General features: G+C 41.0%; 1 protein-coding gene across 1 annotated transcript; it reads right to left on the reverse strand.

Annotated features, from left to right (window-relative positions):
- Positions 1-14,789: 14,789 nt before the first annotated feature.
- On the reverse strand, positions 14,790-15,529 carry LOC121268333. Its single transcript, XM_041172589.1, has 2 exons — positions 15,440-15,529; positions 14,790-15,341 (listed from the first exon to the last, which is right to left on the reverse strand). The coding sequence occupies exons 1-2, from the start codon at positions 15,527-15,529 to the stop codon at positions 14,790-14,792; spliced, it is 642 nt and encodes a 213-aa protein (XP_041028523.1).
- Between the last annotated feature and the right edge of the window lie 230 nt (positions 15,530-15,759).

Genomic DNA, 15,759 nt, shown 5'->3' on the forward strand with positions numbered 1-15,759 from the left:
AGAGCGGGATCAGCCCCACAGCTACCCGAATGAATTATCCCGATCTCTGTTGAAACAAAGTGTGGGATTAACACCAGCCTGACCCAAACTTACCCTTCCTTGTAATGTGAACGGGTGGGAGTGGGTTAGACCTAAACTACCAGAACAACTTACCTCCCCACAAAGGATGATAGGTGAGCAGGTGGCTCAACCTCCTCGTCTGGGAGAGCAAGACCAGCTTCCTCGGCAACCCGAATAACTTACCTCAACTCCTATCACAGCAAAGGAACGGACCAACAACATCATTGTCCAAATTACCTCCCCACCCCCGTGGGGCACTAGTGGGAAAGTTAGGCCTAAAGGTTACCTTATCCCTCCCGTAGTAGAGTGCGGGTCAGCCCTCAACTACCGAAGAAAATATTTTCCTTCCTCGTAAGCCTCAACGGGAGGGAGCAGATTTAGAAACAGAATGCCCGAACAAATTACCTCCCTGCAGGATACCATAGGGAAAGCTACACCTAATGGTTGCCTTATCCCTCCCGCAGTGAAAAGTGGGATCAGCTTTAAAGCTACCCGAATAACTTACATCGGCCTTTGCTACAACGAAATGTGAGATCAATGTCCACCTGACCCAAACTTACCATTTCCATGAACTCAAGGGAGAACCTGACTTTTGAGGCCACGATAGTTCGGTGGGAGAACTAGCTTGGTCTGCAAGTCGTCATGGGGAACAACATGAGGGAGCACTAGGACTACCAAAGTAATGACTATCTCGAGGAAAATTCGAGAAAGAAATGGATGGGGACATGGCTCATCCTTAGCCAAACTCGATAGAGTAGCCCATGAGGTCGCGATCGTCCCAAGGCAAACTCGAGGAAGGACCGAGCTGACCTAAAAGTTGCCCTAAAGAAAACTCGATGGAGGACTAGGATTGTTGAAGCCGCCATCATCATGAGGCAAACTAAAGGAAGGATTTAGGCAATGCTAAGGGTTGTCCTAAGGCAAACTCAAGAGAGGATTAGGCTAGCTCGTGAGTTGTGTACACAAGCAAATTCTGGTGAGGAACTTAGCTACGAGGCCAGGATCATCCAGAGATCATCCCAAGGAAAGCTCGAGGGAGTATCAGATGCACAACAATTCACCCTGAGTGAAGCTTGAGGGAGGACCAGGAATGATTGTCGGTTATCCTCAGGCAAACTCGAGGGGATGCTGCCGTGAGCGTGCCACGGCAAACTTGTCGGGGGATCCAGCAAGTTCATGGTTACCCGAGAGAAACTCAATGGAGTAGAGAGATGCACCACAATTCATTCGAGGCAAACTTGAGGGATGACCAAGCTGGACCCCAAGTCGCCACAAGGGAAACTCGAGAGAGGACTAGATGTCAAGGGAGAGTCTATCGAGGTTGTGGGTGGTCCTTTGGCAAACTTGACGATAGACCGGGCAAGTGGGGTCGTCCCTTAGTTTTTCCTTAGGACGACCTGGGCCTTGCTCAATCCGCCCTCAAGTTTGCCTCGAGACAATCTCGACCTCAATTGCCTTTAACCCTCATCGACTTTCCCTCGGGGAAACTTGTGGCAGCTCGGTCCTCCTTCGTGTTTACCTTAGGGAAATTTGTAGCCTCATGAGATCTTCCCTCGAGTTTTCCTCCAACCTCAATAGCCCTAGTCCCTCATCGAGTTTTCCTTGAGGAGATTTGCAATGCTTCCCAGAGCTCTCTAGAATTTGCCTCGGGACAACCTATGGCATTGCTTAATCCTCCCTTGAGTTTGCCTCAGGACGATCGTGGCCTCAGCAGCCCTAGTCCCCTTAAAACTTTACCTCGAGGTGACTTGCAGCACAATCTGGTCCTCCCTCAAGTTTTCCTGGGGATGACCCAATCCCAAGTGTCCCTCAAGACTATCACTTGGTAGCCCTTGTTTCTAGTTGAGCTTGCGTCAATGCCCAACCCCGTCCTCCCTCTAGTTTCTTCAAGACGACACACAGTCCTGCTCGATCCTCCTTCTAGTGTCCCTAGAGAAGATTGTGTCCTCAATGGCCCTAGTCCGCCCTTGAGCATGATTCGAGGCACACTCCAATCCTCCCTCGAGTTTGCCTCAGGATGACCAATGGTCTCGCCCTAAACTCTCCTGAATCTCACTCGGGAGAGCAAGAGCGAGTGGTAGGTAGAGGGTGAGACAAGGGAGCAAGAGAGAGAGAGAGAGGTGGAGGGAGGTAAAGAGGGAAGGAGAGAGAGGGGGAGGGAAGGGAGAGCGAGCAAGAAAGAGAGCCCTAGAAGGGGCAGAGAGATACAAAGAGGGAAAAAAGGAAGGAAAGAGGGGGGAGGGAGTAGAAGAGAGAGAGAGAAGGGAGCAAGAGAGATGGAGAAAGGAAAGGAAAGGAAAGGAAAGGGAGCAAGAGAGAAAAGAGAAATATAGAGGGAAAAAGGTTGGGAGGGAGGGGAGGGAGTGGAAGAGAGTGAGACAAGGAGAGAGAGAGAGAGGAGGGAGGAAAGACAGATCCTACTAAAATTGCAGTAAAGACATACTCCTACTATCTTAAGTAGTCATTAGTCCTAGTCACGCGTAAAGACAGATCCTATTAAAATCGCAGTAACCTTTTGGGCCAGTCTACAAGGACAGCTACTCCAACCACAGTAACATGTTGGGCCAGTCTACAAAGATGGTTCATATAAGACCATTACAATCTATTTTTCTTGTTCCATCAGTGCATTTACAGTTCTTACTGGGGTCACCATGGTCTTTTGGCTATACAGTGCATTTACAGTTCTTACTGGGGTCACTGCAATTCTTTCAGCCTATCATTTACACTGACAATTCTAACTAAGACTACTTAGTGGAAATTTTTCTATTTTATCATTAATAGAAATGAATATTAATGTCTAAACATTCAAGGCTAACATTCATAGATGATAAAATAATCACATATCTACATGTAAAATTCACATATACATATAATCACATTTAATCTAAAATATTAAATAAAAGATCACATGTAATATAACATTATGGAATTAAAAAAAAAAATAGCAAGAATATAACCATATAGTCACATGTAATCACATTTAATCTAAAACATTAAATAAAATATCACAAGTAATATAACAATATATCTAAGAATAAATTAAATCATGCAAATATATATATATATATATATATATATTCTCTTTATAAACAAAACAAATGTATAACAAATATATTTATAACCCCCACCTAAATTAAAGGTAAGTCGCAACCCAGTAGTGCGCCTATTACCTTTATTTCACTAGGTGGTCATGGGTTTGAGTGTCACTTTTATCTTTTTTATTTCTTTGTATAAAAAATGAGTTCATACTTATCTGGGTAGCAAAAAAAAAAAAAAAAAAAAAAGACCAATCACCCTTTTTCTTTTTTTTTTAAAACAAAGTTTTGGGTCGTAAAAACCCAGCCCAACTCTAGAAAAAAAAATTGAGTTGTGAGCCCAAGCCCAGGTGAAAGACAGATGATTAAGATCATCTTTTACCTCCAGCTAGGGCATTGTTCACATGAGTACTGCCTCTTCTTCATCAACGACTTGCAGCGGCTCAAACAACTGCCCATCGCCAGAAGAAGGATGTTCGGAGTCGTCGCTGCACCCTTGTGGTGCTCGTGGGACCCATGTGGTGCGCACGGCACCCCCCAAGGTGAGCACAACACCCCCAGGTGCGCATGGTACCGCTGGGTGCAAGCTGAGTGGCACCCCCAAGGTGCGCACAACACCTCCAATGGAGGTTTTTTTTTTTTTCAAAAAAAAAAAAAAAGAAAAGAGGGACAAAAATGACACCTAGACAAAATCCAAACAAATCTCAAGCATATGCGAGAAAATAAAAAATTATAAATTGGAAGCAACTATAAAATCTCTGATATCAATGTAAGAAAGCAAAGCAGAAAAATATCTCAAGCTCACTTGCTAACAGGAGGAAAGGGAGAGGGAGCAGGAAAGAGAGCCCTAGGAGGGGCAGAGAGATACAAAAAGGGAAATAGAGGAGAGAGGGGGAGGGAGTGGAAGAAAGAGAGAGAGAGAGAGAGAGAAGGGAGCAAGAGAGACAAGGGAGATGGAGAGAGGAAAGGAGGGGGAGCAAGAGAGAAAAGAGAGATAGAGAGGGAAAGAGGTAGGGAGGGAGGGGAGGGAGTGGAAGCGAGTGAGACAAGGAAGCAAGAGAGAGAGGAGGGAGGGAGACAGAGATGAAGAGAGACATGCTCTTATGAAATGTGGAACTAATGTTAGGTGTCTCTCCTTGTGATTATTTTCATGAAAATTTTGTTTGGATTGGAATCTAAATTATAAATTTAAAATCTAATACAAGAACTAAAAATGATAAACGTGAACCAGAAATGGAAAACAACTCGTCGTTACATGAACAATTTCCCTGTAAAGATAAAAATGAATTAAACACACAAACTTAATCAATATAGTAAAGCGCATTCATCCAGAAATTTGTGTAGTTAAAAAAATCAACATAGAATGAGCAGACGGGACAAATATCCTGGTACCAGATCTACAAAAAGGTATATGTTTACTATGCAGATACTCAAATCTAATCTCATCTTTTATTTAAGGCTTTACAAATCACCAAGCCATGAATTATTCCTAAATACCCTTTTTGCAGATATTCGAATCACCAAGCCATGTTTATTATGCAGATACTCAAATCTAATCTAATATCCTGCAATAAAATTATTGCTAAATATCAAAATATACAACAAACTTCTAGCTAATGTTCCTAAATGAAGTGCAATTGTAATTGTCATCTTTCAAAAAATGGGACACCTAAGTGTCACTTTTGAACCATCATCATCATCTGCAAAACTTTCACATCATTGCACTAAGACCTTACGAAAAAATAATGCTGAATACCTGTTTAATATTGTTCATGGCTTCTTCAACTTTACACCTTTCTGTGAGTCCCATTGTCATGCCTTCTTCAACTTTTTGTACGCTTACATTGTTGCAAGTACACCCGCATTCTCTCTCTCTCTCTCTCTCTCTCAAACGGGCTGACGGGGTGTGAGACAAATTACAATGTATGTAGTCAATATATAGACCTTGGGGAGAGTAGGTTGGTGACTGCAACGGCTACTTTTCCCTTTTTTGTTTTATTTTAAAATTTAAATCCGATGATACGGTGCCAGTTCCCTCAATCAAATCGGCTTAAGGCTCTGGTTCTGATCGTTGGATTAATATCAAATCATACTGGTGCCAGTTCCATTCGTTATATGTTTTATTTAAGACATCCTCCCCTGCATTCTCTTCATGTTGCTGACAACTTACAACACCTCGCTACGTGATCATACAAGTTTATTCGGCAAAAAGTGATCATTTGATGCGCACAAAGAGCTGCAGAAGGTTTCTGCTGATTGCTGTTGGAGGTCTTGCAGCTTGGGATAAGCCTTTGGGTTCTGGAGAAAAAGATGACTGGGTATCAAATTGATGGACAGAATTCCAGAGGATGCATGAATTGGTTGGTCTGGCTTTTATCTTGTAGTGGGCAGCTGTTCTTGCTTTCTATCTCCTGGTGTGAAGGAGAGGTCAAATAGGCCTGGGAATCAAGGCTATTAGGACTGGAATGCTGCATTTGATGGGCACAGAATAATGATATTCGGGGTGGTTGAAATGTTGAGAATATTTGGTCAGCTCTTAGATTTCTTGATTGTATGTATGTGACTCGTGAATTTGATGCTTCATCATGCACGTCGACCTATGAAGTTCATTGCAAACTGCAACTCATGCAGAAAATGAAAGCCACCCCCTCTCACTAATGAAATCGTTTTTTTTCTTCAACAAATGGCCTGCCGCCACCTTGATATTAGGCCCCAAAACATCACTCAAATCATAGAAACATTAGCTGGTACGTCTGAAAATATAGACCCCCATACATAGTTACCATAACATATATTGAACACAAGATCACCGAAGACAAAGGATCGAATTCAAAGGAACATAATAAAAACATCCATAATACATTTGCATGATATAGTGTGTGTATATATATATATATATATATATATAACACATAAAGTACAATTCTAATTAATGAGACCAGAGAAAGGATCCCATGGCGAACTCTCTCTTCTGTTCAACATCCCCAACAATCGTTAGCCCATATTCTTTAAGCAAGCAATCCAGATTCCACTCCGGCATGGTTTCGTAATCGGCTTTGGTGTATCTTGGGTAATGCAACGGCATTTGGAAGTGTCCGCATGGATCCTTCCCTTGATGTCCATTGGCTCTGCTACCTACGTTTGTTGAAGCCCAGCTTGTCACTGACTCCATTGCCCCGCCACCAACACCAATGTTTCTCAATCCTTTCTTTCTTCTTTACTCTACTCTCTCTCTTGTCATGCCCAGTTATGGCAAACTGGTGGGCTATTTATGGGAAGTCCTTTACCAAAGGTTTTTGGGTTAAAGTGATTACAGTTTTACCACAAAATCAAGTAGATCTAGGCTACAATTTTGTTGCTTTAAGAATGGTAAATAATCATTCTCTTGATGTTATTATGTTTTATACTTTGTAAAGCATTAGATCTTTTTCTCCTGGGCATTTAATCTCAAGCGTTTCACTTATAGTTATTACTTTTTCTTGATCCTTCGTACCTTATCTAATGCTCCGATCCCGAAGGTCCAAAGAGTTAGCTCTTAATACCTAATATCAACTTCAATAAAACAACTATAAAGTCCAAAAAATTCTATAAAATATTAATTAATTTACTCAACCAAAAAATCTATTTTCCTTCATAGAGACAACAAAGAAATTTTCAATAACATAAATTAAAAACATTCCAAAGGCTCGAAAATATCCTTAATTCATCAAATCAAAATAACCGAAAATAAATCAATTCATTAACTAAGACTCTCAAATAAGCATTTGTACCCTCAGACACTTATTTCACTACGATCATCACACATTGCTAAAACTTCCTACTCTTGTTCTCCAACTGAACCATCAAAATTATCTGAAAAATATTTGGAGATAAGGGGTGACTTATCAACAACTCAGTAAGCAGAAAATATATACTAGTGTGTAAACACGAGCATTTATCAGAATTCAGAAGGCTAAACAAAATATTTTCTTTCAGAATGTAAAATCAGAATACTTATTTACAGAATGCAAAATTATAACATATAACCAAAAATATAAGAGCGAAACTTCCAGAAAACATTCTTATGCAAAATTTCCTTTGGCAGAGCATAACTGAGCATATTCATCTTATCTTATCATATCAGAATAGAGACAATGTTTTACCCCCGTGGTAGGGTTGTGTAAACCTCGGTAGCTAACCGAGCAGAATCAGAATGTGAATCTTCCCCTTATTCATTCTCGGAGCCTTGAGTGTGCACATAAGAAAGATCACGCTGAAAACAACTTTGTTTCCAAAGTGGGTTCACCAAAAACAAAAAAGTCAGCACCAACCCGAATAGACGCCACAGTTTTACACCTGTGGTAAGGTCAGAATGGAACAGAAACAAAAATAGAATGTTATGCCAGAAGTTTTCAGAAATCACGTCATATCATATCAAAGAACAAAACATATTTAGAATAGAACAAAATCAGATCACAGAAACATAATTTATGCACAAAATTACATATTCGCTCACTTATGCACAGTTTAGAAAACAGAATATCAAAAATATGCTCATGCCTACACCAGTCTTGCTAGAAAATACTTTATTCTTAAACAGAATCTCATGAGTAATACAAAACAAATAACTGATATAGTTGAAATTTCTTTTCATAACAAAATATGCATTCTTCTCAAAAATTTAACCTCAGCCCATTTTATTTTTATACAAAGTCTAGCATAGGAACCTTGCTTACCTGGATTTCTTAGCTTTTTTCAGAATTTTCCTCAAAAAGGCCGAACAATAATTAATCGTCACCCATAAAATAATCACGTTATCCTCGTAAATTCTCAATCAATCACATATTTCGATATTTAATCTTAAGCTTCTAAAATAACCGATTTAATTCCTCAAAACCTAAAATTTCATAACCTCAAAATATATCATCACTTTCTAAAATCATCAATGTCAATTTAATAACTTCGACTAAAACCTTAAAAATCTAACTTATTTACTATTGAATTGTAACTATAAAATCTAGTACTACATAATATATTATAAAAATTTTGCGTCCAATCACTTATATTTATAATAGTGAAACTTTAGCTTGATAAATAAAATAAAATCTCAGCCCAATAAAATTGCTAAAATATAATAAAATCAAGCCTAAATAAAAAAAGAAAACGCACGAGTCTATCACAATGATGTGTCTAATTAATCTTAAGCCCAGCCCACTAAAAAAAATAGCTCACTAGATTTAAATACCAATCAGATAATACTAAGCCCATCAGTATAAGTCTTGTAGTCCATTACAAGCCTTTCCAAAATTTAAAGCATGTTTTAGAAAATGAAAGGGTGGGAAGGTAAAAACAAACTCTTCTTCTTAACTGATATACCTGATATATAAAGTTTTCCTTTTAGTAAACCATAACAGACACTAAAGAAGACTAAAACATGCTCGGCTGCAGGGGCTTACTCAAGGAGAAATCACGTAACAACGTGCGACGGCTGGACTAGGTAGGCAGTGGCGACGCGGCTAAAGAGCAGGAGTGCGACGGAAATGCCGTTAAGCTTGGCTATGCATGAGAGAAAGAGAAAACGGAGATTGAGAGGGCGAGGGCCACGGCGTGCGGGATAGATGTTACTGAGAGGGAGGGTGGTGGTTTGAAGCAGAGGCAGTGCAGTCCTGTGGTGCGGGGCGTAGCAAGGCCGGGTTGTGGCCATTTCCGTCGAGAACAGTGGCTATCACTGAAGATAAGTGGGGTCTTGTTTCCATTGGCAGTGCTCTGTTTTTAGAAATAAAAACAGAGGTGCATATGGTGGCCAAGGAAACTAGTTTGGCTGACAACGGAGGGACATGAGCATGGAGTTGGGTAGTGGGAAGGCGACTTCTGTCATGCGAGGGAGGTCTCATCACGTTGCTCGGGCTGTTGCGCCGTGGGGTGGAGGAAAGGGTCCAAGAAGGTTAATCTGGTGCTGCGGCGACAATGAGAAACAGAGAGAAAAAAAATGGAGAAAAAGTAAAGCGGCTGCTGTTCTCCCACGTTGGTTGAACGTGGGGCTTGCGGGATGAGTGGTTTCTCGGGTGCGGTGGTGAATGGTAGAGAGGATCTCGGCACTTTGGGGTGGTTTCCATTCGGCTGAGTGCACATGGGCGTTGGTTTTCTGCATGGGGCATCCTCCACAGCTTTGAGTTACGTCAGTTTGGGCTTAGGTTGTGGAGGGCTTCAGCGGACAAGAAGGATGGGGAAGGTGACGGCAGTGCTATTCCTAGGTTTCCTTCATGCACAAAGGATTAAATATAGGTCAACAAAAAAAAAAAAAACAAAAACAGACCCTAGAAGGATGAGAGAGTGACGTGCATGCAGGTGTATAAGGTGGATTTATATATGTGATGGAAACCCTAAGGGAAACACTGAGATGAAGAAACGTGCATGCCAAGGATGTGAGGAATAACTCTAGGGGAGAAAATAGACGGAAAGAAAACGTGCGCAGAAATGGCTGGAAAAAAAAAATTCTCATGAATTGGGCTTTTTCCATGAATTATAGGCCCCGACTCAAACTAAAGAAAATACTACAACTTTTCTTTTAAATTTTCTCAGCCCGTAAAAAAAATTCGATATCCACCGGAAAAGAATTCTAGGCCCGTACTCTCTTCTAAAAACAATTTACTCATAATTTCGAATGGGCTTTTCATGTCTATACACCCCTAAAATAGATTGAAAAGCAAGCCTAGTTGGAACTGGGTGTTATGTCTAAGAGACACAAAAACTAAAAGATGGGTGCCCACTTTTCCAACTCTAGTCTATGCTTAAATTAACTTCTACATTCATTGCTTTTTCATTTCATTGAAGCTGCCTAATCATGAAGTTTTTGGCTTGTGTTTACATATTATTGGGTGCCATGTGTTCTTTTGAGGCATTGTTTGGATTTAGAAAATGTTTCATCTCATCTCATCATTACAATTTTTTTAAATTTCCACACAAAATATAATAAACAATTCAACTTTTTCAAATCTCAATTTAATTTTTTCAAATCCTAAAAGGAGAATTAAATTGTGCATTAAAAAAATACATAGACAAGAATACTTATAGTACATATAATCGATCACGTTTTCTATTCTGGGAATATTATATTAATATCCATATCAAATAAACACACTATCTTATATGTCCAGCCTCACTCCCCTCAATTATCACAAATCTATTAGAAATGATCATTCTTCTTATTGACTCTTCGATAACCTAAAAAGAAATGAATGGAATACATAATAAAAATAAATAAACAAAACAACTGTTTCTTTCTTCTTCTAATGAGCTAAAACCTTCAACTCGAATGGTCAACTATTCTGAAAAATTATTTTATTTATAAGCCAGTGTGGAGGACACACCCTAGCGTGCACTGCTTATAGGCAAAATTAATTTACAATAGATTTAATTTTAGAATTTATCTTATAAATCAAGTCATGCCAAGTCAACTATGTGAAGGGTACTGTGCTCTCTACACCATTTGCAAATAGAATTTTGCATAATAAAATGTAACAAATGGTGAAAGAAAGAAAATGAATGCTAACCTTTCTCAACTAAAAAAATAAAAATAAAAAACAATTCTAATGTTGATGGTAATGACTCAGTGACCACTAGACTACGCCTATTGAATGCAAACATAATACGTATTGTTCATTCATTTTTTCTTGTCCACAAACACTCGGTGGAGTATGAGACATGGCAATCAATGAATTTTTCAGTCAAGTTATAGAGCATTCAAAATATTTGAAATTACACGTTCTGATTATAGACATCTCCATTATATATGAATAAATCTTCTCCCAACACAGAATGAATTGGAGAACCAACAAGACGTATAGACCTCGTACATATGGTTTCTTGATTTCTGTAACCATAGACCCACACAAAATTTAATGCCAAGATCTTACTTTTTCTACACTACCTTCAAAGTTTCAGTTGAAATACCTAAATGGAATATGAATGCTGAATTCCTTTGGGTTCTTAAGTGTAGTTTTGTGCTGCAAAGCATTTGTGTAGCAATGTGCAGTTCTTGATGGAGGTCGGATTGTTGGCTTTCAACTTTCTAGGATGGGAGTGTGAGAGCTGATAACAATTATTCATTCATGTTTTTTGTTTCATGACAAAAGATGAATATCTCGGAATTGAAGTAAAATTTTTAAAATATACAAACTTTACAATTCTTCGAGCTACATGCCATATTAATTAATTGTGTCTTCACAGAGTTACGCCGTGTTAAAGGACTCTGACAGCAGGAATAGTAGGAGGGGCACGAACTCCGTGGAAACAAACACGATCTGCACCTCCCCAGACACATGGTATAAATAGAAAGGCCCGGGTATAAGAAGGCTCTCCGATCCCTAGATTATTTACTTATTTACAAACTTCCAAGAGAATTTATTAACTTTGGCATCCGAGACTCTCCAGTCCCAAGGCCACTCTCTCTTAATTTTCTTCTCCCATATCTTTTGCAGGGCCATTTCTAAAGACCTGAGTTGTCGGACTCTCACTCAAAAGCATGCGAAACACGACGTTAACAAGGATTATTCTGACTGGAAAAATATACAAACAGAGATAAGATTGTAAGTATGTTATTGAGAAAATTTGAATTTGAGTTCTGGAACGTACAAACTAGGCTCAAATAGTTATGATAATCTGAAGTTATGAGAATTTTATCCAAAAACACAAAATCTTAATTATTGCATAAAATTAAAATACGTAATAAAATAATAAAATTTTAATAAATCTAGCCCAAATCATAATTAAAATCATCTTTAAAAGTAAAGCAAAATATGTTCATAAAAGGCGAAAATTAACTTAAACTGATGATTAAAAGTGAAAAACGGTTGATCTGGGGATCAAAACATGAACTACCAAGAGATTTCTAAATTGAGGTCATATGCGCAATTTTGATACTTGTAGCCACAATTATGACCAAAATACTATTATCTCAATCAGATAAATCTTTACCATTTCTTATCATTGCGTTGATCTACTTTCTTGAGATAGTACAACATTATCAATGTAGAATATGTCAAATCAGCATCATCTAGGACCAAATTAAACATATAGATTGTAAATTCAACGTTCGTATTCGCCTAATTATGTATTCCACGTTGAGAGAGAAAGAAGTTGTAGACCTTTCTTAGGAGACATAAAATATATGTTTCATGAGATTTTTAATTATTATGTAAAATAAACAATGAGATGAGATTATATGAGAAATCTGTAAAAGAAAATTTTATATACCAAATTACCATCACACTTTTATCTCACTATATAAGATGTGACACATTTATCACTCATTACAAGAAAATAGAGCTATTGTAGTGAATTTGTTTTTGTTGTAATTGTAATCGCCGCAATAGCATACTATTTGCAACGACTTTAAATTCGCCGGTCGCTTTTTGTAGTAACTTCAACTGTTCTGATTTTATGGGTATTCATCCCCTTTTTGCAGCGATATTTTACTCTATTGCGTCGAAATAGTTGATCGCAATAAAAAAAATGATTTTGTGACCTTTTTTTTTTTTTTTTTTTTTTTTTTTTTTTCCGTCGGAAGCTTGTGGTTTAACGAAAGATATATCAACACAAAGCGCCATAATGCACCAAATTGTTCTCAAGCCCTCGAAAGCCAAAACGCAAATTGAAGGCACTGAAGATTCTCTTCCATTCCCGCACACTTCACAGTGCTCAAACCAAAATTCCAAGCCAGTAGACTATGGACTTCCACAGGAATCTCGTGATGGACTGGGTTGTGATCGTTGCTAGTGCCTCTGCTTCCACCCATTTCCTGAAATAGTCGACCGCCACCACTACGAACTTCACTCCTCCTTTGCTCCTGGGAAACGGGCCGATGAGGTCGAGTCCCCATTGTGCAAAGGGCCAAGGGGAGAGAATGGAGGTCAACTCTTCTCGTGGATAGTGAGGGATCAGTGCATGCTTTTGGCACTTAGAGCATTTCTTCATCCAAGAGGGAGTTGGGCCAGTAGTACCCCGCACGCATCACGCGCACGGCCAATGCTCTTCCGCCCGAATGGTTTCCACAGATTCTTTCACATTTCTTGACCAGCACGATGAGCCGTTAACGTAAACCTGTCAGGGCTTGCCTTCGGGTATAATGGCTATCTCTTGAGGGAAGTTTGAGAACTCGGCCACAAAGTCTGTTAGGACTTTCCCTTTATCTCTGTTTGGGGTATTGCCAAATTCATCATCCGGCCAAACACGTCGGGCTTTTGTAGTACATTCTTGAGGGGGACATTGATGAGTACCTTTATCGAGTGAGCCTGGAAATATCACCTCAATCGTCTTGCAGAAATGACTAACGCAAATGCCAACATCTCCATCCGGGGGTACCTAGCCTCGGCTCCTCGAAAGATGCAGAACGTGTAGTAGACAGGTCGCTGGTCTCCCCCCTTGCTGCAGACTAGGACAGCAGACATAGCATTTGGGGTCATTGCCAGGTATACAATCAAGTCTTCCCCCAGGCTGGTTCATCTAAGAAGTGGATAGTGGGCCAAATACTCATTTAGTTCACCGAAGGCCTAGTTGTACTCGGCATCCCACTCTTGTGCCTTCCTGAGGACCTTGAAAAAGGGAAAGTAGCGGTCGGTCGACCTTACGATAACGCTGATCAGAGCAGCCACTCTCCCTGCCAACCTTTAGACCTCGTTTATGATTCGTGGTGGCAACATATCCACAATCCCCTTGACATTCTCAGGGTTGGCCTCGATTTCACGTTCTGAGACCATGAAGCCCAAGAACTTCCCCGACTCGACACTGTAGGCACACTTGAGCATGTTGAGCTTCATCTTATACCTTCTTAGCACTGCAAAGGCTTCCCAAAGGTTGTCGAGATGCAGCTTAGGCTTCTTGCTTTTGACCAAGAGGTCATCCATATAGACTTTCACGTTTTGCCCATTATGTTCCCTGAACATCAGGTTTACTAGCCATTGGTAAGTTGCACCTTCATTCTAACGACCCAACATCAGCTTTGTAGCAGTAGAGCCCCCAGTCGGTGATGAAGGTCATCTTCTCCTCATCGTCCACGTTCATCTTGATCTGGTTGTACCCAGAGCATGCATCCATGAAACTGAGTAGGGGGTGTCCGGCCGTCGAATCCACTAACAGACCTATGCGTGGGAGCGGGAAGCTGTCTTTTGGGCAAGCCTTGTTCAGGTTGGTAAAGTCTATGCACATCATCCAATTTCCACTTGCCTTCTTCACTAAGACTACATTGGAAAGCCACATGGGATAGTGGACTTCCCTAATGAACCCCGTGGCTAGGAGCTGGTCCACCTCTTCGACGATTGCCTCATACTTCTCTGCATAGAAGCTACAATGCTTCTGCTTGATTCTCTTTGCCTTGGGATCCACACTGAGGCGATGCTCACTGATAGATGTGTCGATCCCAAGAATTTCTTAGTGACCCCAAGCGAACACGTCTCGGTGCTCGACAAGGAGCCACTTCATGGATTGGCTCAGCTGAGAGGCCATGTTGGTTCCGACCTGGATAGTTCGTTCAGGTCTCTGCGGATCCACCTTCACTAACTCCACTTGCGGTAGGGCCTCCTTATCCCTTACTTCCTTGTCCAACTCCATCAAGGTTAGAGTTGGTGGTGGGCCTGCTTCCTCTCGCATTCCTTCGAAAACTCAAACCTCAATAGCCTCGGGCTTCAGCTCCCAAGCGTAGCAGTCTCTCTCAAGTTTCTAGTTGCTGCATATTTCCCTCACCCCCATGGGGGTTGAGAACTTCAACTTCAGGTGATAGGTGGATGTCCTCACCTTTAGGTGGTTCAAGGTTGGATGTCCCTGGATCGCATTATAGAAGGAGGGAGCCTTTACCACAAGAAAATCCACCATGGTAGCCGTCATTCCCACCAGGATGGACAAGGTGATTGCTCTGATTCGCTGGATCACATCTCCACTAAAGCCCTTGAGGGGTGTCGGGGTTGGGAGCAAATGATAGGGTGTGATCCCCATCCGAATGAAAGCTTCCCAGAATATGATGTTGACTGAGCTACCGTTGTCGATCAGGACTCTCCACGTCAAGTAGCTGGTGATTTGCATGGTCACGACAAGGGCATCATCGTGGGAGCGCAACATGCATTCTTCATCCATTTCGCTAAATGTTATGACAGCCTCCCTCGAGTCGCTCTTGGGGCCCGGGGCTGCCCTGTAAGTGGTGAACACTTCCTTGTATCTGGCCCTCCTGACATGGGCCCTCCTTGCCGATGAGGTGGTCCCTCCTCCGGTGTATCCCTTGCTATCGTGTGAATTTCACCCACCGGGCAGCCCCCTCTGGTCGGGCTTCTTCAATGCTGGCTTGCCCTAGGTTGCCCTCCAACCTTTCTTCTTACTGGACTTTCACTTCTGCGCAGCTGATCCTTGGTTCTTTGGCCATGCCACTCGTCACCCTGCTGGTCCAGCAAGGCCTCTAACTCCTCCATCTTTCGCTTTCTTGTGAAGAATCCTCCGTTCAGTGGCTGTCGATTTTGTGATAGGTGCAATACTTAGTGCGGGTTGTGCACGGTTGCTGCTCGCCCTGCGGGCATAGATCTCTATCGGCCTCCACTATTAGGCTGGAGTGGTTGCGGGGGCCGACCAGCCTTCACGTGGGTTGTTCCTCCACATGTTTGGCCTCACATGTCTTCTTCCTATTACCTTCTCGGCTCGTCCT

This window comes from Juglans microcarpa x Juglans regia, chromosome 1D (genome assembly GCF_004785595.1).
Source record: "Juglans microcarpa x Juglans regia isolate MS1-56 chromosome 1D, Jm3101_v1.0, whole genome shotgun sequence".
NCBI classification, from domain to species: domain Eukaryota; kingdom Viridiplantae; phylum Streptophyta; class Magnoliopsida; order Fagales; family Juglandaceae; genus Juglans; species Juglans microcarpa x Juglans regia.